The sequence below is a fragment of the Emydura macquarii genome, unplaced genomic scaffold (assembly GCF_026122565.2).
Source record: "Emydura macquarii macquarii isolate MOO-44397 ecotype Brisbane River unplaced genomic scaffold, CSIRO-AGI_Emac_v2 contig_1263, whole genome shotgun sequence".
NCBI classification, from domain to species: domain Eukaryota; kingdom Metazoa; phylum Chordata; order Testudines; family Chelidae; genus Emydura; species Emydura macquarii.
Genome location: NW_027131400.1, coordinates 1,728,480 through 1,754,177, shown reverse-complemented (window position 1 = coordinate 1,754,177; position 25,698 = coordinate 1,728,480). Strand labels below are relative to the sequence as shown.

The following is a 25,698-nucleotide window of genomic DNA, read 5'->3' as shown; positions in this document are numbered from 1 at the left end:
ATTAAGCTAAATTAGAATAAGTCATTTTATTTCATCATAAGAATGTCTACACAGAGAGCTAATCAGGAATAACTCCCTGGATAGAGAAGCCCTTAGCCTTTGATTTAAGAACAGATATACAGCACATTGTATAATCTTGCAGCTTTATCTTCTGTAAAAACCATTGAGGCAATAAATCAGTTACTTCATGGTTTTTAAAATCCTTACAACTAAGGGCTGCTGAGCCTCATGGATTTCATTTTCTGAAACCACTCATAGTTTTGCTCACAGTCAAATGTAAACATTCATAACTTGACCTCATGGTTTGTTTAGGAAATATTACTGTATGGAACAAGGCAGTGAATTTCTCATAAAGTGGCTTTCAGTAACAGTATGATTAACATTCCTCAAACTTGTACATATAATGTGTCACTGGCTTGTGTCAAAAGCCAATAAACTAGGAAATTCAGAATTAAATTGGTTATTTTCTCTATAACCCAACCGCCTGTGTCCAGGCACTGAAGTTAATATGATAAGTAGCACGACCACTAACTTTGAAACTCTGCCAGTACTTAGAATGTGGGGGGAACATTAGTGTAGGACTTAAAAAAAATTCTTCTCCACTTTTCCACTAGAAAAAAAAAGTGGGGGACAGGAAGTCTAAAAAAGTGAGAAACAGAAAGAAAGATTGAAAAAAAAGTTCATCTCATTTCAAATAGTTCATCAAAAACTGAAAACATTCCTGAAATACACTAGAGGCCTCGAGCAAATTTACAGTAGGAAAACTATACTTGTTTGTGACACACATATACACACACACCAGCAGCATGTAGGTACAATGAAACAAGTTTGGAAGACATGAGAACCATTATTTCTTCTTGTCTCCCCACCCCCATCCTCCATTTTTCATCATAACTGCCTCACTTATAGAAAAGTTGTGAGCAAGTAAACACTGGGGGGGTTTGCAATATTTACTATAATTATACTGAGCATATATTCACTGTGTATTGAATGTAAAGGTTGTTTTATATTGTGTCTGCAGAATCACAAGGCTTTTTACCCAGTACACCCTTCTGCATGCCCTTACCCTAAAATAAAACACTATACTGGTCAAACTGTTTCTTGAAAGTAAAATGAAATAAGTAGTGCCTTGCATGCCAAATTACAAGCCAAGAAAAATGTTAAGGCTGAGTTTAAAAACTTTCCAGAATGTGTTTTATAATGGAAATACTAATATAAACATAACTGTACTGAGTATCTCTATAATGACAGAGGAAAATTGGTAGCAATGGTTTCTTTTGTCTCCATAAAATGATTCTAGCATGAAACAAACTTTTGCTTAATATATAAACCTAAGAGGCTAAGTAAAACTATTTTAATTACCTAATTGTCTCATTGACGATTTTCTCATTCTCTGTCTACAAGAGTGCAAAATGTAAGACTGTCTTTATTTTTAAACCACCATCTAGAAGGCACAATTAATTATGTGGAATCAGAATTAAGTACTTACCATAATATCTCCCTTCAATAGCTGGGCTGGCTCTATAGCAATGCAGATTCTGCTTTGATTTTCTGGCCCTACGCTACTTAACAGAAAAGAGAAGAAAAGAGATGTTTAAATAAATCTTGGGCTTTTAAACAATAAACTGATGAAAAAAAGATGGTTTACTTTTGTAACTGAATAGATGGGGAACTAAATTCACATAGAGATGAAAATAACTAAGACTTACTATATTCCTGATGTATGAACTGGTTGCATAGCTTGGTAGATCTTTAGAAAGGGCCGACAAACTGCAAAAATAGCCAAGAGAGTCATGTATTCTTTATTAATTCTCTATGATTTTTTAAACAATATATTTAGTGAGCTTCCTGAACATACAACAGACACGCTGGGCCACATTCTGACCTGGTATAGCTGGATGCAAAGACTAGCACTAGTTGCCATTTTGTTTTTAAAAAATTAAGGAAAAATGAATTTTCACAGATATGACATTTATGGAAAATTTTTAATTCTATTGGAAGTTTTCAAGGACATTTTTTCAAAATGGAACAATAAAACCTTTTCATTCTGAAAAAAAGTCTCTAATTTTTTTCAATCTTTCTGCCCTTTTTTCCGATGGAAAAGTGACAGGGGGAGGTAGGAAGAATTTTGAAAATGAGAGAAAGTATCACTTTGCTCACTTTTTCAATTCTATTTCCCTTTCTCTCCCACTCACTTTTCCACTGGGGGAAAAAAATGAAATAGGAGAAAGTGGGGAATGACCAAAAAAAAAATCAAACAAAAATAAATTTAAATGGAACATTTTGTTTTGAACCTTTTTTCATCAAAAAAAGTTCCTGAAATTTTGATTGAGATTAAAAATCATATATTTTTCCAAAACGAATGATAAAAAAAAATATGGCCCATTTAAAGGTCAATGAAGTCAATGGAGCTGCACTTTCTTAAGTGCAAATTTAAGTACAATATCACCCACCATTATATCTTTCTTGAGTGGGATGTAGAGAGGCCAGCTACTTTTCCTCCTATGCCTCATTGCTGGAGTGTAAGCTCTAGAGTGCTTTTTAAGGCCTGGTCTATACTTACCAGGAAATTCGGCGGCAGCAGATGGGAGTTACGCAAGCTACGCAGAGTAGCTTGCATAACTCCCATCAACTTAGTAACTTCCCTTCAGTGCGCCGTCTCCACTGCCTTGTGTCAATGGGAAATGCGTTCCCGTTGACGCAGTGCTATGCCTTTTGAGGAGGTGGTTTAATTGAACCAACTTCCGGTTCAATTGAGCGGGTATATATCAATCGATCCAGATAGATCGATCTGATGGCGGCAAATTTGCTGCCAAAGTTTCAGAACTGCAGACTCAGCTAAATGCTGTCACTGGCCCAGGTCACCACCCAGAACAGCAGATCTGAATGGCCTTCAGAATATGGCCATAAGGCCACCTCCTCAAGAAGCCCAATACTGGAATATGAGGAAGCAAACTACCATAAAAAGGCAGAGGTAACCCTTACTTCTTGAGTGGGATAGCAGCATTGAGTTTTTCCCACGTAAGGGGAACATAGCTGTTTTGATGTCAGGGAGATGGTGGCAGCTTGCACAGACTCAGCCCACTGGAAGACGAGAAGGAGGTGCTATCTCTGCATTTAGCAGAAATTGAGGAGCTGCGCTCCTCCACTCTCACTTTGACATTAGCCCTTACCTAGACGTTCTGTTGGGTTTTCCTCATCCTTTGGATTTGCAAGAATAGTGGGGGGAGAGAGGGACAGAGTGTCTCTTCATGGAAATTTCCCAAACCTCAAAAAAGAGCTGGGATTGTTTTGAGATTGAGGGGAAGCTTTAGGTTGTTCTTGTCTGAACTGTACCGGTTTGTCCACCCTAATATTAATGCAGTGTAACAGAAGGAGCCAGGCTTGAAAATGGCAAGGTAAATAACATACCTCCTCCAGCATCAAAGCTTGGGATGCCATGAAGGATGACAAAATGCAGGAAGAGTGGGGTCGTGTTCATTTTCACAGATCCAGACAGAAGGCCACTTAAGAAGTGCACATATCTGAAAAGATAATAGATCACAATTAGCCCAAAAGGAACAGGCTGTTGTCACAATCCCAGGGAAAATGATCTCTTTAATATGAATATAACTAACACAAGGAGGCATATCATTGCTTCATTGAGCCTTGGAGTTTAAGTGGAATAGAATAATCTGCATCAAAATATGAAGAGATGCTTCTGTTTACCAAGTTTTTCAGTTATTGGCAAGGCTGCTGCTCTTGGGTAATATTTGTATTATAAATATTTATGAGAATATATTCTGCCTAGCAGCTTTGGAAAGGAGATGGGTGGGTGACTCAGGAAGCTGGTAAAGGACACTTTCAATCCAATGCATATTAACCATGACTCAAGTTGCTACCAGTTGACAGCATTCTGGTAGTCAGTGTGAAATGAGTCTAGTTCAGTTCCTAGTGAACTGGTCTGTGCATCAATAAAGCCACTAGAATACGTACCCTTTTTGGAAGTCTCAGCATAATGGCCAAAGATTCAATGGACATTGAATTAACTACATCAATAACATGAAGAGCCTTGCATTGCTACCCATTATTATACCTGATATATGTGTGTGTGTGTACGTCACACAAACTGCAGCATATGTAAAACAAGTTTTTTCATTCCTCCCAAATACTCTGAGATAGTGCACGAGGGATAGGGAAACTAAAACACAAATGGCTGGCAGGACTAACATCTGACATTCAAGTAAAGCCAGTTTGTGCTTAGTACATTGGAGGAATTGTTCAGGAACAATTAAGCCTTGTGGTGATATGAACCTCCCCACAAGAAAGCAAAGGTCAATGAGACCTAGGGTGATTTGCTCTGTAATTGCCTTTCCCACATATGAAAGTTTTCATTTACAACTGCATTTCTTCCCCACATAAGTTTTTTATTCTCTACCCTATTTTTGGGTTGCTCTATCTCTTCCTTCCTTTTATGTACCCAGCTAATTTCCCCAAGATCAGCCAAATTTGTAAAAAAAACAAAATACACACATCCCATCAGTGGAATTAAAGAAAGGAATAGCAGTCCCTTTTGTACATGAAGACAAGGAAGGGCAAGATAAATCCTTTCCTTTTCATTTTGTTACCGAGCTACCTGATTTCAAATTCCCTTTTTTACCCCAAGTGGTATTAAATTAGTTTAATGTTGCTCTTAAAAATAAAATACATATCTCATTTTAAAAAAACCCAATACTCCATGCTGCAAATTAGGTGGCAGCAATACAGATAATATCACAGTTGCAGTGATTCTTCCTGACAATGGTAGTTTTACTGACCTGGGTTTGGAGTTGTTTGGGGCCGTTTCTTTAATAGATTTGTTTTTAAAAACAAGTAGCAAGGGTCATTTTAACACGACATTAGAAAAGGTCAGCGTTGCTTCTTGTTTTCCTCCTTCAGGCTCTCTGGCAGTAATTGTTCAGTCAGCAGCACAAGTACAGGTTATTATACCTGCATGGCTGCAAGCTCTGGAGTAAGACATTACTGCACTTATGGCACACATTTTAACCCTTTCTCTTTCTCCTACCATGGGTATGTCTGTAACCACGATGTGATTGCAACTTGGGTAGGCAAAGCCAGGCTAGTTTTAATCTAGCTAGCCCCGCTAACAATAGCAGTAAAGACATGGCGAAATGGACACTAGTAAGGGCTAACAAAGAGATTATGTGCCCAGGTTGAGGGCGGGCCTGAACAGCCTATGCTGAAGCCCAAGCCACTGTGTCTTCACTGCTACACTATTTTTAGCTACACTAGCTAGACTAAAGGAAATGCAGTTATGCCTACCCTGAGCTGGAATCAGACTTGAAACTGGAGTATAGACATACCCGTTGTCTCCTTAACGACAACAAAAGTTTATCCCTTTCTCTAGTTTGAGCCCCATTCCTCCATGCCAATGCATTCACGACTGTGTTTATTAGATGATTATTCAGCTGTTTACTTGATATATTGAGAGTAAACAATTAAGTTTAAAAAAGAAACCAGACACACAATTCAACTTTCACATATATAAGGCCCAAATGTGCAATTCCTATACAGGCAAAACTTCGGTTTAAGCCACTGAGAATTTTGCTCCAAAACTGCAGGACTGGGCCTCAGAATGAGAGTTCTGAGATTTTTGAGGCATGTTGTATGTAGAAAGTGAGTGTGTATTTTCATGTTTTAAGATTCACCTAGGTTATATATTCATAATCAATTGAATTTCAGTAAGGGTCTGGATACCTTACTGCCCAGTAATAACATTAGTAGATAAGCAAGCTAAAGTGGGATTATTTAATCGCGTATTTTAGAGGATCAGGTGAAGAACGATTGTAAAATTAGTCCAGGGCATTCTGGGGTTGTTTCACTTTCCTCGGCACTAACAATCATTGGCCATTGCCGGAGTCACAGGAGGCCAGACTGAGATTATGGCACATCCTACATTCATATGTACTGTGTGCAAGGGCCAGACTGTGCAATACAAATCAGTGGTAAAACACAAAGAAACTAATTCCACCATTCAGGAGGTGAATTAGTGCTTCCCAGAGGCCCTTGGAGATACTAAACAAACATCCCAGAAGAGTATGTCAGATCAAACCCTCTATCTCACAGGGGTTGTTTTTTTTTTTTGGTTTTAGGGCTCACACACTGTACGTGCAAGTCAGCCGCTACTGAAACTTCCTGTCAGCAAGGCTGTAACAACTGCCATGAGGCACAAGTCACAGATACTGTTGTGAGCCCTGTTGGTTCTCATGGAAACTTATTTGCAAAAGTGGGGGGGAGACTTAAAAATCGGAGCTGTTTATACTGCAGAAGGCATCCTGATGGGAGCATTGAGACTGTCTCAGTCCTTTTGCTCCCACGATGCATGCCTCCGTGTCCTGCAGGTGCCATTTACAAGTGTGTCAGATTTTAATAATGCAAGTTGTATGTGCAGACATGGAGCTGAATGGATAACGAATTCCCCAGGGTAAATATTTATTAAAGAGTATTTAAAGACTCATGGGACTGTTATTTTTTATGTCAACAACAGCTGTGTAGGTCACTGAATCGCTCCATCGAGGCACTGAGAAAGCCTTTGCCAATCAGAGACAAACACAGCTAAGTTCCTGACCCTCATTATTATTATATGGCTCTGTTTTTTTTAATTACTGGCAAGGCCTTTTTCTTTAACAAAGTGCTAAAATTCTTACATATCTGCTGATGAAAGGGAAGGTATCAGTATTACCAAATCAAGCCCCTCTGTAGATATTTTATATTTCCAAAAGAAGATTCTGTTATAGTTTCATGCACCAGTTACCTAGTAGGCATTTTCTAGCTACTTACTTATTTTTTGGTACTGAATCCTCCACTAGTTTAATCATAAATTGTACCGATTCCCCCAAACACACACACATACATCTCAAGATCTTTTCACGTTCCAAAAACTCCAACTATCCGCTCTAAGTAATAGCTCACCCTCACTTATAGAACAGACAGAATATATGATAGTGATATAAAGATTTTATTGTCATAATTTAGATGGCCACGTTATATGTAGATCATCTCAAACAATGTCAGTAAAAACTTTATACCATACCACACCATCAAGTACTCACTAAAATGTCATATGATAGAGAAAAACTAGTTTACATTACTTTCACAGGGGTTTTAAAGTGTATTGGGACTACTTCACTGCCTAGGAGTAACACAGTACAAACACATACAGTCAAAACCTTTTTACCATACCAAAATATTATCTATAGGTACATAAATGCACCAAAAGAGAGAAATCTCCTCCTTCAAGGAAGATTGCTACAAGGTGGAGAGTTAAAGTGGGAGAACCTCAGGGAAACATCCTTCACTGGATAGTGAGAGGAAACTATGCCATTTGCTTATTTAGTAATATAAATTAGATGCAAGTTAAATACCTTCTTTGGGATGGCTGCATTAAAGTTGAAACTTTATCATCAAAGAATTTCTTCATAGCAAATCTGTCTAGAGCCTGATCAGCGCTGTCAAAACAAAGACAGAGATACCATGTTATTCTATTGGGGGGTTGTCACGGAGCCACAAGATCAGTGCTAAGGCCCTACCTTTGGATCAGTCTGTTGGAGGAAGGCTTCAATGTGCCAGACCCCAAAGGGGTCTCACTCTTCCTCCAGGGTAAGCCATGTGGACTCACCACCTCCTTAGACTGAACCTCTGGGGCTCCTGCATTCCTACTTCACACTGTGCACTCTGTTCAGTGAGTCCAACTGAGAGAGACTCCCAGTAGAGACTTGTACACTCTTCAGGGAATGCATCTCACCAAGCATTTTCAATCGAACACTCAAACAGTGTTGTAAATATAATAGGGTTTATTAGTCCACTGGAACTCAATACAGGAAGTCCTTAGTTTACCATCAAGAACTGAAGGTTAAAGCATAGGCCCAAGTCAATTCTGGTTAGCTCAGAGCCCAGCCAAGCTGTAGTGAACCCCATTGTTCAAGATCCATCTGTCTTTTGGTCTGACATCCTTCCAGCAGCCAACTCTTATCCTCCCTCCTCTCCAATCCTTTGTTCTCAACCTGGGGCACTGTGCTCTGCTTCTCTGCTGAGAGGTGGAGATATCCGTCTCCCTGTGGGTCATTGGTTGCTAGGTGTCAATATCCTGGTGACTGGATTTGTCATTGTCTTTTCCGATTCTCCATTGATATTGGGTCAGCCTCAGCCAGTCCCTTTCCAATGACTCATTCAAACTCAGCCAGCGAGGTGATATTCATACCTACGTCTCTTAGCCTGCCTGGAGAGCAACCAATCCTTTTCTACTGACTGGGTAATAATACAACCTATAGGGGAATCTGAGGCACACATAATAATCATAAAAATATTACCAAAAATTCCCACTTCATCACAGAGTAATCTTGGAAATGCAGTGGGCTCAGCTTGAAATGTGCCAAACTACTACAAAATGCTTTCAGTAATTGGCAAATCCACCTGCTAACAGGTCAGGAGGGGATAGTTTTTTCATTGCCACCTTTCAATTCCACTCCTAAGGTAGTTTCGTTCCTAAGACAAAGCACCTACTTACTTCCCATGTTCAATTATTAGGATTTTGCATTGCTTACATGAATATACAAGACGCACAATGCAATGGATTTGCCACGTCCAGGATGTACATTGAACGGTTTGCAACAATTTGCTTTTAGGCACATCAATACTGCTTTCTCTGCAGACTGTATAGGAGGATACCTGCATTCCCTCTTTAACTTTATGTCCCAAAACCTAAAAGAGCAAATACTGAAGAGTGGGAAATAAAAAAAGATCAGAGTTCTGACTGAACTAACATACATGTCATTATTGTAGGGATTTACTCAGCCCTGGTTTTTTGTTCTCTGGGTTACCAGGGGAGGGAGTGCTGCAGGTACAGAACAATCAGGCCTTGGAAAGGGAGTGCTTTGTGCCAGTCGACCGTGAACTCTGTAGATGATTATGGAGCAACTATGGGAGACTCTGAAAGATGTTTTGTTTTATTATTTGTTTAAAAAGATAGTGGCTCTAATGTGTATATTGTACACAAGGCAAGAGAAGACAGAAGAGCACAGAAAAAAAGGGGTCTTCAAATACCAGACAGAAAACCATGAAGATCCCAGTCCCCAAATGAGTGAGACTGTCCCTAATTATTTGTTCCAAGCATCAAGTTGTGCTCCTTTTGCTGTATATGGGACAAACACATAATCATCATATGAGAGTAAATGGAGCTGGTAGATGGTTGTTAATTAACATCATAGTATAAGGTCTGAAATAACTAGACCCCATGAAACCACAAGTTAAAATCCCATCAGAGCTGACTTAGCCCTATATCCTTCCAAAGGTATTGAATGGAGTTCCAAGAATGTGACTATATGTGGTGCCTTCATAGTTGACTTTAAAAACTAAGGAAGATGTCAAATGCCTTCAGTGTTGGATCTGGTCCAGTCTTCTCTTCATTGATATTAAAGATCTCATAGCACTTTTCAGAACAGGACTGCACAAAATTTTCTCCTTCCTCCCTACTCCCTGCCACTGTGTACTAATTGATTTGTTGCCCTCCAGCAAGAAGGTGGTTGCATTTCATGTTACTCTGTGTGCATAGTGTAAAATGCTTTGGTATAAGAGGTATTAAATTACATTATATTAGTGTGTGTACACACACGTAAATCATCATTTTATGTCATATTGTAAGACAACTTGATTTAAAATGTACTTTCTTTTTATTCTTTATTAAAGGCTATAAGTATTGTTCCATCAAGTTTTAAGAAGAACTCCTATTCCTTTCATTAAGGAGTTCTGCTTAAAAACTGATGGCACAATAAGGACTAAATGATTTAGAGGCTTGTGGAGGAAATCTATTCCTTCCATGGCTATCTACTGCTGAACCATATGCACGGTCATTTTTAAAAATGACTAGTTGCTGTATACTCCCCACTACGTGCTACTTATTTAAAGTGATATATAAATACACACACAGTTGTCCTTCAGCATTTCAAATTGTTTTTAACTGGCAAGACAGACGTTCTCTTTGGTCTGCATTATATATCCTCACCACTCATGCCACCAGGAATCTGAACTTCAAATTCTCAAAGGATTATTTGTCCTTATCTGTAAGAACAAAGCTTAACATCTGTTAGAGAGAGCGTGGTTTGCCCCAGTTAAATGTTCTTGAATTAGAAAACTGGGCATTCATGACCCAGAAAACAAAGACATGGCAACTGTACAAATGTCACAGAACTATTTTTTTGTATTCACTTAGACAAACACTTCAGAAAAATTAGGGATATTGTTTTCTCCCTTAGCATACTCCCTAACTTGTTTCCTGAAAAACCATTTAAAGAGTAAACAATGCTTAATTGTCGCCCCCAATATCAACAGCATCAAGTTACTGTTTTACAGTAGTAAAGAGACACAGTGAGTAAAGCACTAAGAAACTAGCATATTTGTTTTATGAGTAAAACCAGAACAAAATTAAAAAAATTAGGGAAGCCCCAAACACGTTCTCCAGAATGTGCCATTTGTCACCAATGCTAAGGATTTCCTGCACCGCCTGGATCTGTTGGCATATGTACAACATTGACAACCTAGAAATGACTGGGAACTTCCTAGAGCTCTTTTCCCCCTGTAATTAAATATACAAGAGGCAAGAATTGGATGGGAGTTGCATGCATCCTGAAATTCAAAGGACAGTTCCCCGTTTCAGATCCTGCAACAAGTTGGAAGAATCCTGAATTTACTTTGGGAAGAATGCAACATCAGTTGTCATTCCAGGACATCACACCATTGCATCAAGATGCCATATTGATGTGTCAGGACACTACTATGGGGTTTCTTGATGAGATGCCATAATAATTTGGTGTAATATCACAACACAGAGATCACCACACGGCACTGAAGTATCCTCCTGACAAATCTTTTATCCCACAGGATTAAAATAGGTAAAATGGTGGCAATCCTTGTCCTGAAGAAGCCAATGTATTATTTCATTTCTAAAGTATACCATTGTAAACAACATATATAATGGCATTTCCTAATAACATTTGGTTATTTATCTCTGGACCAGGCTTATCCGAGTTAATGGGAAATATATTAGGTGAAATCATGCCTCCACTGGAATCAACAGGAATTTTGCCACTGACTTCAGTGGAGTCAGGATTTCACCCATTTTTTACAAATTGAATAGATAATTTGCAGTGCCAGGGCTAGATTCTAATCTTTGCCAGATTCTATATAAATCCACGTCATTGAGATCCTACTACGGTCATAGTCTCAGTGGAATTACTTTTACCAATTTAAAAACAAGAATCTGACCCATTTTGATTGAAAGACAAAAGTAGAAAATTATATATAAATTTTCTATCCTTTGGATAGTAGATACCAAATTTCATTTTTAATAGACAACCAGGATCTCACAAAGATCAAGTTCACACAGCAAATCAGTGGCAGAACCAGCAACAGAACCCAGGATTCCTGACACCCAGTCCTTTCGTTCTGCTAGATGTATGTCCCTTCTTAATAACAGATGTTGTGATATGGTTCCTAAGACAATATCTTTATTAAGATGTGCTTTGCACTTTAGGAGAGTTTGGGATCTCTGCTCTGGTGTGACTATTAGGTCCAGATTCTGATAGCCTTATACATGGTGAAACCATTCCCCTTACGAAGGAACAATCAGCTGCACACAAACAAAATGGGAAATGACTGCCTAAGAAGGTCTACTGCGGAAAGGGATCTGGGAATCAGAGTGGATCACAAGCTAAATGAGAGTCAACAGTGTAACACTGTTGCAAAAAAAGCAAACCATGCTAGGAATGTAGTAGCAGGAGTGTTATAAGCAAGATACAAGAAGTAATTCTTCTGCTCTATGCTGCACTGATTAGGCCTCAGCTGGAGTATTGTGTCGAGTTCTGGGTGCCACATTTCAGGAAAGATGTGCACAAACTGGAGAAAGTCTAGAGAAGAGCAACAAAAATGATTAAAGGTCTAGAAAACATGACCTATGAGAGAAGATTGAAAAAATTGCATTTGTTTAGTTTAGAGAAGAGAAGACTGAGGGGTGGGGCATGATAACAGTTTTCAAGTACATAAAAGGTTGTTACAAGGAGGAGGGAGAAAAATTGTTCTCCTTAACCTCTGAGGATAGGATAAGAAGCAATGGGCTTAAATTGTAGCACAGGCAGTTTAAGTTGGACATTAGGAAAAATTTCCTAACTGTCAGGGTAGTTAAGCACTGAAATAAATTGCCTAGGGAGGTTGTAGAATCTCTGTCATTGGAGATTTTTAAAAGCAGGTTTGACAGATACATTTCAGGGATGGTCTAGATAATACTTAGTCCTGCCTGGAGTGCAGGGGACTGGACTAGAAGACCTTTCAAGGTCCCTTCCAGTTCTATGATTCTATGGTGGGTAGCAATTCTTCCAGAAGTAACTCCATGAAGAGGAAAGTTAATCCAATGGTTAGAGCACTAGCCTGCCCTGTGTGAAACTTGGATTCAGTTCCTGCTCTGCTACAAACATCCTATGTGATCCCGGGCAAGACACTTAGTCTCTCTGTGCCATCTGTAAAACAGGGATAATAGCACACCCCTACCTTACAAGGTCCTTGTGGTGATAAATCCATTAAAGACTGTGAAATGCTCAGATATTAGAGTAATGGGAGCCATATAAGTATCTAATATGGATAGGCAGAGTCAAAGGGGGATTACTTATTGAGTAAGATACTCCTTAAATAAGTAAAGATAAAAGAATGTGGTCTAAGTAAAAAGAAATACCATTCAATTTTGTTAGAATTTATAAAGGGAAGGCTTGTAACAGATTCTTATCCATCACTGAATAATAATTTCGAGACACTTCAGCACCATCTATCTGACACTCACATGAGTGACAACTGGGCAACCATAGGTTACTAAAATTAAGGAGAAACTTATAGGGTTTTCCCTAGCCTTTAAAGATATACAAACAGTAATTAATTTAAATTGTTCATCTCTTACCTGGCAGAAACATTGGTGAAGTGCATATATGATGATATCACTACTCCTATCCTTCCTTTCCCACCCTGTAGGAAGAGAAATGAACTATAGTTTCTATTATTTAATATTTCCATAGCACCACAAGTGTATTTGGGAGTTTGCTGAAAGAAAAAGGCATCAGTTCCATCCATGATGGAATACTGCTTCAATCAAGGCCTATGCTAAGTCATAAACAACATTTGCATATTACTTTGGCAATTTGGTGACTACAGGAGCTGAAGCATGTCCTTTATTGCAGTGGTGGTGGAGAATGAGGGCCGGCGGCTTTTAAAGACCTTGTAGTTGCAAGCTGGCTGACCGGCAACTCTGAAAATACTGAGTGGGACTTGGATGTTGGAAACCACACCCTTACTGAAACTCAATGAGAATTGGTACCAAAATTGCTCCGGAGCCTTAAAATATCCCACTCTTAACTCCTGGCCTTCTAGTTGACCAGGAGCATGTCAAAAGCAGAGAGCCCAGGTAATCTGTGGGCCAGCAAAGCAGATTTTATTTTATTTTTACTTTTTTTAAATTCAGGATTTTTAAAATTTATTTTGACATCTGAATTCAGTGGATTCATTTTTTAAAAATTTTAGCCTACAAAAAATCCCTGAATTAAAACCCATGAATCAGTTGTTTTATTCCCCCCCCCCCCTTTTTTTTTTTTTTTACTACCTCTTACATAGACTGTATTTGTTAATAACAATTACATGGTATTTGTGTGTGCAGCAAAGCAAAGTTATACATTAGAATAAAGAAAACCACGAACAGCAGCAGTAACATTCTATCAAATTTTTTTGGGGGGTGGGGGTAGGCGCTCATCCAAGACAAGCCTAGACAGCTTTGAAATTTCTGGCATGATGTGCTGTAAACTATGTATTCTGGAAAGCACATGAATTCTGACAAGTATCAGCAATTTCTTTCTGACACCTGTAATTTACAATAACTACTGCTTATTCTTTATGGAGTATTTTCATAATGTTTCAAAATCTTATTAAATAGTTTACATGATATATGTATAGTACAAATTACTCATCAGTCACTCTTACTAGTTTTAACATACTTTCAGATTACGCAGCCAACACATTTTAGCTATGTCTAGGAAAGAAGGTGGTGGGAAGCTTTTAAGACCCTAGGGAAGAAATTAATCAACAGTTACTTGTTGGAGATTTATAACAAATACTCATTCGGATATTTTGCTTTTTCTTAAAGAGTAGTTGTATTTGGAAAAATATCTCTGTAAAAATGGGTCCAGAGTAGTGAAAGTATCTGTTTCTGATGTCTCTTCCTCATGGCACTGTCATCGGACAGCCCTGCCTGGAGCACCATTCTGCAGCAGCCTGCAGCATGACATGTGCCTGCCTCAGTTTCCCTCCCAGATAACCCATGGACTCCCCATAAGGGTCTTTTGCCTCAATAATACTCTTCCTTAGGGTTAGGAAAAACTACAAAAACATTGTGCAAATAGTCCAAGACATAAATTCAAAAACAGCTTATTTATCACCCCAGTGCATATAGTCCTTAAAATCCCATGACATGATTCGCTATATACCACACCTAGGCTCTTCATCAGTCCACTTCAGTTTCTCTGCCAGGACATCCACCCCAGTCCTTCCAGCTGGAATGTAACCCCAGTCATCCCTGCAGGAACCCCCAGAGCTTCTCTGCTGAGAGATCACCCTGAACAAGGGAGCATCACTTGATCCCTCTGGCCCTCCTGCTGTTAAAGCCACGAGGCAACTCCATTCTGCTGCTGCCTTCAACCCTCCAGCTCTGGCTCATTGGCTTAGGGAGGACAGTAGTTAAACCACTCTCCTGCCTTTAACCTTCTCCTAGGAAACACACCAGCAGTCTCAACTCATCAGATCACAGTCTCAACTCCCTCAGACTCTGGTCCTTTATAGGCTCCAGCTACAGCCCCGCTCTCTAAATTGGACAAATGGGAGCACTTGTTCTAGGACAGGGTAGGTGGCCTGCTTCATTTATTGGGGCCGTCCCCACCCTGTGACAGGCCCAATTTCTGCACCATTTAAGGCTTCAATCCTGCAAATGACAGGAAATCAATGGGACTCCACACAGGCGCAAAGTTTGCCCATATGCTATCAACTGCAGGACTAAGGTAAATATCAATGGGAGTTTTTCAATGAGTTCAATGGAAGCAGGATCAGGCCCCACATCTGCTTAATTTACTCTCAACAAATACCAGCACTGCAAAGTCAATAAAGATCTACATGTATTTGCTTCGAGTGTCATCAGCAGACCTGGCAACTCACTTCTGATCTCAGGATTATTTATTTTATCTTTATTTCTCTTCTTATTGAACATATACTGAGAAGGGAAAATATTATGCAATAGTAACAGCACATTAGAATATTGCCGTTATGCAGTTATTTAGGACCTGTCTGTGCCTGGGAGGTACCGGTGCCCTAATTTCCCCCTGGCTACAATGGCAGTATAGGCTAGATTCACAAAGAAATTTAGGTGTGGAGACACTGCATGTCAAGACATCTAACTTTTAGATGCCTGAAAAATCCATGGGATTCACAAAGCCTGAGTTAGGTGATCAGGTTCCCTGTACAATGAATGGGGAGAGATGGGCACCTCAGAATGGAATTCAGAAAAGTTTCTCAGCCTAAAATAGCCAATGGAAGATGCCAACAAGAGGGGTGTATGCCAAACTCCACCCCCTTAGGAAGTTCCATGCCTAAATCTAGGCTGTAGACAGGCACCTCCCTCTTCTTGGGATTCTCATCTGTGAACTCTATCCGGGCCATATGGGCCTACGCTAATTTTTACAAGAGGCCAGGAGAGGGAAGGGCTCCCTCCTAACCTTGAGCCAACAGATAGAGAACTCGCCAGAGATGTGAGAGACCCCCCCCAGTTAAAATTCCCACTCTGCCTGAGGAGGAGAAAGGATTTGAACAAGGATCTGCTGCCACCTCTCAGGAGCATGCTCTGACCACTAAGCTATGGGATATTCTGTTGTGGGGCTCCCTGAACCTGGATCACTGTGACTAAATAATTTAAAAAGTCATTTGGTGAGAAAATGACTCTGGAGCCTGATGGTTAGAACACTCACCTGGAATGTGGGAATCCGATGATCCAGTCCCCTTGCTCTAATTACTTTTAAAATTATTATCTACAGTGGAAGAGCTTCAACAGAAGAGACCGAATGAGCCCCACTTTGGACTATCCCATCGCCCAGAGGTTAAAGCACTCACCTAAGAGGTGGCAGATCCCTGTTCAAATTCCTTTACTCCCTCAGGTGGGGTGTGTGGCGGAGGGAGGGGGGGAAAGGGAGGAATTGAAACAGTGGTCTGCTGCTACTGCTGTTCTACTGTATGTGCAAGCTCATATACAATGCCCAGTCTGTTAGGTAAACTTTCTGAACATACTAGACTAGGTCCCACAGGTGAGATAGGCAGAGAAATAACTATTTTTTCCCAGTTCATGCATCCCTCAGGGACTTAGACATCCAGATGCCTAGAGACACACTTGCACAGGCACCTACAGAACTTTTACTGCACAAATTTAGGCACTGAGCAAGTTTAGTTCACCTTTCAACAGCAAAGTGAGGTTCTGTGAATCTCAGTGCGGCCTGATTCTGGGATTTAGGTGCCTAAAGTGGCAGTTAGGTGCTAAATCCTTTTGTGAATCTAGCCTCCTGTCTATAAAATACTATTCTAGTCAAAATGGAATGAATAATGTTACCCATAATCACTGTATGATATATATCAACAACAAAGGGCCCGCTTTTCAAACTTGAGCATCTAAACTAGCTGCCTAAATTCTAGAGATAGAAAGTCAGATGTGCATTTAGGTGCCCAAATGCCTACTTTAGGCAACTAAATAGAGATTTGGACATCTAACGTTAGTGCTCTCAGTGACTTGAGTCAACTGACTAATGGTGATTCTATGAGGTGCTGTGTTCCCTCAGAGCCCACAAAAGTAAATAAATGTCATATACTACAAGAGCATCCACAAAAATTTGACAAGGAGATGGAAGATTTCAGTGCACTAAATACAGTCAAGAATGGTGTTCAACTTTAATATATATATCTCATTGCATATTACTTCTAAGCACACAAGCCTGAATTTATCATGCCAGGGCCTTAGCTGGTGTAACTCAGCATAGTTAATGGCTTTAGGCCCATTTACATCAGCTAAAGATCTGGGTCATTATGTTTTCAACATTAAAATGGCTGCAAAACTGTTAATGATACTTTATCATAACAAGAAAAGCTATTAAAAATGTAAGGTCATAAATGCACTCACTACATTGCTCACTTACTCTGCAATGGATCACCACAACATGCTGAGGGTCACTGTTCAACCATGATTCCATAGCCTTGCAGATGGTGCACATCTTATCAAGGGGAGGGGCATGAAGATCAGGCCAACCCACATCCATAATCTGGAATCAAGCAAAGCCACTTCATTTTCCATTTACAAGGCACTCTTTAACACTATTACCGCATAAAATAATCCTATGCCCAAATGTGCTATGGTGGTAAAAGATTCCTTCTTTTCTCCTAACAGAAAAATCTGTGCTTCACAGAACCATTGTGATATTTCGTTAATTAAAATGCCTTGTTGTCATATAAGCAAAACATCTTTACAGACCTTCCAGAACAGTGGGGAGAGGAAGGGTTATTATTTTTTATTTTATCATTATTGACATACACAAGCTTTTCATGCAACAACAAATCTTATTCAACCCTAGAGCTGAGAATTTTTTTACAAAATGTTTTTTCTGCTGAAATATATTGATTAATCAAAACTGATACGTTATATAGGACAGTGTTGGCCTTGAAAAATTTCCCAAAAAAAAAAAAATAAAAAGAATTGTCAAGATGTCCCATTTCAACATTTTCTAAAAAAAAGGTTCTGGGGTTTTTTGGTTCAAAATTAGTTTTCATTTAGAAATTCAAGTTAATTTATAGTAAAAATTAAAAAGAAAAAGATCAAAATCCAAATCTTTAGAAATTGTTGAAACAAAATGTTTTGATTGACCTGAACTGGTTTTCTTTGGTGGTGGAGGGATGGTGCTTGTTTTGTGAAAATGTTAGAGTTAGACTTTTCATCCTGATTTGGGAAAGGAAAATATTTCAAAATCTTAAATTTTCCTGGGATGAAAAAGCTGTTTCCTGCTCAGCTATATTCAGAACCTGTATTTCCTATGTTGAAAGGAACTATTTTTTTTTTTGGTCAACCCCTTATCTGTGTATTTATCATGTTCAAATTCCAAAAATAGAAAGCCAACTAAATCCTACACGTTCATTAATTTGTGATAACAACTGCCGGTGTGCAAAAAGATCAGACTTCAAATGTCTTCACTATATTTTCTCAGCAGTAATGTGAACCCTTGCTAGGTCCAAATAATGCTGCTGCTATGATTGAAGATCTGTGATGGTCTGGGCTAAGGGTGGCTGTTGAAGGCTACTTGCTAAAGTTCATAAACATGTGAATGTGCTCAAGTCCCAGACAGATATTCAACCCCTCACAACACCCATCTCATTCCAAAGAAAATGTTATAACAAATGAAGATAAAAATCAGAGAAAAAGGCTATGAGGAAGAACAAAGAAAGATGTCAACAACTTTTGTTCTCCTAATTGCATTGCCATTGTGTAGAGATGCAATTGTGAAGAGAGGAAGGCAAATCAACAAAACATGAGGTATGTTGAACTGTGAGTTCATCAACTTCAGTACATTAGGGTGTATGTAGCAGAGGAGTATTATATGGTCATAAATATTCCCTGGGTATACATGTAATGTAGACCTGACATAAAGACCACAGAAATCAATGGGAGCCTTTTCATTGACTTCAACGGACTTTGGATCAAGATCTTACGTGCAAAGCCAAAGAAAGCAATGGAAACAGCTTTGTAAAGCATGGGCCTGACATGTAAGAAGTCACAAAACTCAAAATTAAAAGGGAGGCATCTTTGCTTTTCTAAACTCTTCCTAAAACCGTCATCACATTGTGCACATTAAAACGTGTATAGTTTGAAGGCTCCTGGCAGCCCATCTTAAGTCTAGCAAGTAAGGTATGGTATGAACAGAATCAATACCTTTGAGGTAAGCTTGGCAAGGTCGTATCTTTTTTCAGAAAGATTTAACACCTGTTCAGGAAGAAAGAAAGAACAAAGTCTGAGATCTTGCTGTGTCATTTTAAATTACTGTATCCAAAATACGTTATAACAAAGTTAAATGCCAGTGGAGAGCCTTCAGTTATGCCAATCACTTTAGAGAACTAAATTAGCATTTGAAGTTAGATAAATTTAGCATTTGCAGTATTTGGGGTATTTCCCATTGTTAATCCAGGAAAATAGAATAGGAAACTACGTATACCGAGGAATTGCCCATAATATGTAACAAGTAAAATTTGAAAGTTTATAATGGGTATTATGTATAATGTAAGATTTTAAATAATATTAGGCCATATATTTAGAAATCTTATTAGACTCTCTCTCTCTCTCTCAGTTACAATACAACAACCTTACACCTGATTCTTGGATTGTGAGGTTTGGTTTTTTTTCTCCCTTTGGTTGGTTGGTTGCTTTTAGAGAATTGACCAATATTTTTAAAAAATGGGTGCCTAAGGACAGGTTCCTAAGTCCATATTTAGTCACTTAAGTGCTTTGATTTAAAAAATGTTGTGCACCAAAACAGATCCCATTAAAGTAAGTGGAAATCTTGGCCATATATTTTTGTTATCTTCATTTTGATATCAATATATTTTCATGTCAGAGAAACTATTAAGTTAAAAATCAGTTCAATTTATGTACCAGTTGATAGCGATTAAGAACCTAAAATAGTTGTTTTCTCGAGAATTATGCTGTTCCTATATGTTGGTACAGTGCCTAGCACTTTTTAGGGAGTATTACAACATGCATAACTAATAAATCTATTAATAACAATATGCACTTTAACAGAATATATATATAACTTTGCTGATGTAAGATGAAATTATGTATGTATATGAATTGTTACTGACAGTAATTAATATGTGTCATTAATGATACACATACAGTTTTGTTCCTTTTTTTCTGAAGGACTTTGCGTTGTGTTTATATTTTGAAATTACTGATGAAAATAGTACTTATTTAGGGTCAGGACTGTGATTCTTTCATTGTGATGTGCTTCTTTCCACTTGATATGATTTTTATTTTGTATGAAGTATAATATTTACAATTCCTTAACTATTCACTTCCTGGCTTTTAAGACCTAGGGTTTTTTAAGGATGTGATAGGTAAGTACTTGTTGGGAAAGAATCTGTCAGTGCAATTACACTGTGTACAAATAATACATCAATCCAGCATCATTTCTTTGGTCACTAAGAAGATTCATTGCTGAGCAGGTTGTCAATATAACACACCCTTTTTACTGGTTCGTTCTTTTATGCCTCAATCCAGTGATTCCTGATTCATGTCTAGTTTTCAAATAATGGCAATTTTGTACACAGTTTCTTATTTCTGCCTTTGAAACGTCCTTGTTGCATAAGCCAATGTCAAAATCTATTAACTTTTATAAAACACTTATTGTCATGGGATTCTACATGAGCACTCTACATGAATTTGAAATCATCACTGAGATTGCTAGGGGATAGTTACTAAAATCTACTTATGTTTGGAATTTTGTGATATCATGTGATTTCACCGATCTGACAAAGGGACACACACAAAAGTTAGATGCTTTGCAGAAATTTTTAAAAGTGCCATTTTGAAGTCTTAATTTTAAAAGAGTACTTTATTTTTTCAACCAGTGTGGGAAAAATTCCAGTTTCGAATGAGGCTGACCTTACAACTTTGAAAGCATGAGGATTTTTTTTAATAGATACAAAGTAGGGCCAAAATCAGACTTAGCTATGGAGAGGCTATCAGTTCCCCATAATTACAGATGTGCAGATCTGGAACTAGAACCCAGTCCTTAGCTCGTTAAGGCACAAGTCTCTGCTACTTGAGCTAAAGAAAGAAGACTGCAATTATCAGCTATGGAAGTACCCTCAATGTTCTTTCCAATACGCAATAACTGAATAGAGGACAATATGCGCATGCAACATACAGTACTCCAACCTGGCTCCTATTGACATACATGGCAAAAAATTCCCATTGACATTAATGACAGCAGAATTGTGCCAATAACTCACAAAGAAATCCAAGGGAGCAACACTGGGCTCAAAACTACTCACAATAAAAAGAATGTATAACTTTGCTTACTTAGAGCATGTTTTCTACAAAAAGAGGCCCGACACAAGAATGCAGTTGAGCATGTTCTTAACTTTAAGCATGTGCTCTCAGTAACTTCACTGGAACCATTCACATGCTTAAGTGTTTTGCTGAATTGGTGCCATAGTTGGAATTCAAATTTTTGAAGATATTAAACTGCCTAGAAAGTTTGAAGGGGTTCAAAAAAAGCCATTTTTTGAAACAGAGGGAGACAAAGAAACCATAGACAAAAGTGGTAATTTTATAATGCACTGTAACTGCAAAATGGCTTGCCAAATTTTCTTCAGACATTGCAATAACAATTAAAAAAATTGGCAATTTTCCAACCAAATCAATTTATTTCCCAAGCCAAAGTTATAGTAAGACTAAACCAGAGCTTTATACTGAAAGTTGATGGCAAACTTAGCTATGGAGGGGTTATGGTCCTTTCATAACAAAAAATGGAAAAAATGGAATTAGTATAAATGTAATGGTGGTTTTTGTGATGTGAATATGTCTAATAAGAGTTAGATAGCTGGACCAAGAGCAACAACTTATTTCACATATACCAAAACACAGCATCACATGGAAATGGCTTTTGATCACTGTTCATTTTGGCTGAATTTGAAACATTGACTTAGGTGAAATGCTTTGCAGATCATTACAGTTTTGTGTCAGAGAGACCACTGGTTGTCATATAAGAAAATTGATATGTCAAAAGCATCATAATTGGTAGTACTGCAAGCACAGGTTGAGTCCAATAATTGTTATACAATGCAGTTGGGATACATAAACGCATTGTGAGTGAATGAATGCTGAGGGCTGGTGTTCGTTGGGTGGAATAACAATGCAAGCTAACCTCTGCAGTAATTTTACCCTCCTGAAGTTGTGGATTTATTGTAATAGGTTACACATGCCAGCTAAAAATAACTTCAACTAACAGCAGAGATTTTGCCCATGATTTATAAGCACACTGAGAGAGCAAGTGATACCACAGGGTTTAAATGTGCTAAGCAGAAAACACACACAGCATGAGAGAATAACAGTTTTGGTCATCATAAAATATCTTGCATGTGGAATCCATTAGAAATCTGCCCAGGACCTTATTTTTTAAATAGAAAATAAATAACGGGGAAAAAATGGCATCTAAATCAAGTCAATGAAAGAGAAACACACTAACAGCAACCTTTATGTGCTGTTTCACAATCAATGGTGGGGCCAGACAAGAGACCATTGGAACTCAGTTTGCAGCTGTTGGAAAAATGCATTCCACGATGAGGCATCTGGATCTTGTAGGAACAGGTTTTGCTCAATGAGAACTATCCCTATAATTTTTCTGTTGCAAATGAACATGATCCCCAAAGATCATACTGCAGTGCCATCAACAAGAAAGTGTCTTGCATATGTTTCCATGTCTGAACGAATGTAAAATGCTAGGCCAAATTCTGATGACACTTGCACTGGTATAAATGTGAACTATGTAGGCTTTGGTGGAGTTGCATCCAAGTTGCCTTGGTGTAAGTGAGCGTATGTTGGGCTCTGTTACTAATGTTATCAGATCAGTCATCATAAAGCAAATAGGGGTTAAACTGAATTACACAGTTCCAAACACAATCTGCACTTACCAAGTAATTATCTCCATGTTTGGATTTGAGCATTCGGGTTACATCTTGCAGGTTGTGCACATATGTTTCCTCCGAACAGCTGGCCGGGAAGGATACAGCAATGATCCGTTCTGTGATGTAGGTCAGGTCAAGTTCATAGCCCTCCTCCATAATGTGATCAAAGTCTGCACTTCTGTGAAGAATCAGATGTGGCAGTTTGAGGAGCAGGGAAGAGTGGGACAAGAAAATTGAAAGTTAATGAGCAGAAATTTCATCCTGGACTCAGACAAGTATTTACGGTCCTGATATTTTCTACGAAATTGTGGTTCATAAACAACTTATAAAACAAAATTTATTCAGATCATTATGCAGTTGGTAGCTGGCCAAAAGAGAGTTCATTACTATGCCACCTATAAAATCCAAGTTCTGTGTATGCAGTGCTATTGAAAGACGGTACAATGAATACTACTGAATTTGTTCTATCCCCAACTGGGGAAAATGGAGGTGTTACAGATACAGAGATTCATGGTTGCAATAATCTCTTGCTCTCTTTGGGGCATCACAAACATTCTATTTTTAAGTGAGCTCTAAAATTGTTCAAGAATACAACATGCCTAAATCTGCCCTAAATTATACAGATATGAATTTAGAGTAACTACCTTAACTTCAATAGAATAAATGAAATCAGAATTAGGTCTGGTTTCTCCAGTAGTTTGGCCTACAAGTACTTCTTCAATGTCATCGTCTTATAAACCACACATAGAAACGATTCACGTGTTTCTAATAAATAGAGTTAGAGGCACCCTTATGAATGGCATGTTCAAATAGACTACAGAAAAAGCAGCTGAGTTACAGCACATGTTGTTTTGTTCTTGCCATTTATACTCTTTGAATGTGGATCAAAAAAAGCCATAGTAAAGAGGTACATAAAAATAGTTAAAACATCCTTTCCTTCATCCGCACTGCTTTGGACCACGTTAATAGTAAAAGAGGTTATTACCATATAATGGTTCTTTAACACACTGCAAATACATTAATCCTCTTAACACACTTGTGAAGTACATAGATGATTATTAACCCTATTTTATCTATAGATTTACTCAAGGCACAGGGGCAGAAGGAGGACTAGAAGTTAGGAGATCCTGGCTCCCTACCATATTCCGCCCACTGGTTCCAAGTGAACAGGTGTTCACACTATAAAACTACCATCACAAAGAGCACCCTTCCTGGTAGCATTTCAGACTCAGCATTGGGACAGCTCTTCCTATACGGAGGAACAGTGTCTAGCACATTTTAAGTACTACTGTGATGCAAATAATAAGCTGAGCATTGACTGGGCATGGAAAGTGAACTCTCTCTCACCCATCATGGTGGTCACCTTCCCTAGACTGGATTGAGGCACACTGGCAGAGTGGGATAGAATCTCGCACTGCAGCCTGTGAGCAATCTGGTCTGGATAAACGGCTTCTGTGCTGTTAGTCTGTCACTTTTCATGAGTCCCAAATTTACTTTTGGTGAAATACATCACTGTGCAAAGGACCAGGACAAGGTCTATGCAGAACTTAACTCCTACTTGGGCATTCTGTAAAGAGTGAATTTTACCCTTAAAGAAAACAATCTTGCTTCAGATCTGTGTAATTAAAGTTGTACTGAAGAGGCAGTATGAAAGATAAATGATGCTTATGGTGTTTAAGGTGACTTGTGGTAGTTTTACCTGTAGGAAATACTCAGCTCATATGGCATATAGCTTATGTCCAGTTAAAGATCACTCAAACAGCTATAGCAAGCAAATGTTATGGCCTTTGCCTTCAGAGACAACAACTGAAAGGTCTTTAAATGTGACCTTAACCTGCAGGAGATGCTATGCATAGGAGCAATTAAAAACAGCATAAAAGTACTGTGTGATTATACAGCCAAACATCAAAGAAATACTTACTGTGATGCTTTGTCACAACAGAAAGATGAGCTTTTTGAAAAACTGCCTGAAGTCTGAAACAAATAAACCAACAGAGTGATCAGCTCAATAATTTCCATGGTACGACAAAATCAACATGGCTGCTTTTTAATTTCACAAAATGAAGTTTCCCACTATGAACAAATAATAAGAACTATCTTTTGTACTAAATACAAATACTTACAAATGAGAAATCCCACTGAAATTCATTTGAATTCAGGTGCCTAGCCATGTTAAGATCCTTGGAAAATCCCAGCTCAAATGGCTAAGTGCAGTTAATATGGCTTCAATCAAAATGATACCTAAACTATCATGAGATGCCTCAAAAATGCAACTACGACATCACCGTTTTCCTTCTACTTTCCCACCAATGATTTACAAGAGGACTCCCAATACATCTTCCTCCTCTAGAAAGAAAATGCATTTATTCCAGTTTTGGATGCCTTTATTTCCATTACAGTACATGGTGTCCTACGAGAGGCACAGTGAAAGTTGAATTTAATCACAAGAGCTGCATGATGTTAATGCATCTATCTTCAGAAATCTGGCTGGGCAACACAATGACATATTCACACAATGTTCCTTCATCAATTAATGGTAAACTACACTGCTAATGGGATCAAACAATGTTACCCCCTATTTCTAGTCTATTGCCAAAATGTGTCATGTCATAAAATCATGATTTGAAGCCTGTTTTGACCATAAACTTCAAACATAACAGAAATGTACTATGTACTAAACATTACTAGGGAATGTCAAAATCCTTACACAAACCCTTATTACTTCACACAAGTTGCTCCTTTGCTGAAAATGAAAGCTTGTTTGCCTTATGCATTCAAAATCTCTGGTAGTTCTTAAACTGCTGAAGGAAGATTAGAGAAGGAGTTTAAAGCCTCGAAGTCTGGATCTGGAGTTCTGGAGGGCTAGATCCAGAG

General features: G+C 38.5%; 1 protein-coding gene across 1 annotated transcript in view; it reads right to left on the bottom strand.

The window, feature by feature from the left end:
• Positions 1 to 25,698, bottom strand: part of TNS3 (tensin 3) — a 338,094-nt gene that overhangs the window by 145,924 nt on the left and 166,472 nt on the right. The window contains exons 7-15 of the mRNA XM_067550332.1: positions 24,746 to 24,798; positions 22,831 to 23,002; positions 19,070 to 19,120; positions 17,289 to 17,411; positions 12,977 to 13,041; positions 7,404 to 7,487; positions 3,412 to 3,524; positions 1,710 to 1,770; positions 1,490 to 1,565 (exon numbers count right to left, since the gene is read on the bottom strand). Of these exons, the coding sequence (XP_067406433.1) occupies positions 1,490 to 1,565; positions 1,710 to 1,770; positions 3,412 to 3,524; positions 7,404 to 7,487; positions 12,977 to 13,041; positions 17,289 to 17,411; positions 19,070 to 19,120; positions 22,831 to 23,002; positions 24,746 to 24,798 (798 nt within the window). The remainder of the gene's footprint in view (positions 1 to 1,489; positions 1,566 to 1,709; positions 1,771 to 3,411; positions 3,525 to 7,403; positions 7,488 to 12,976; positions 13,042 to 17,288; positions 17,412 to 19,069; positions 19,121 to 22,830; positions 23,003 to 24,745; positions 24,799 to 25,698) is intronic.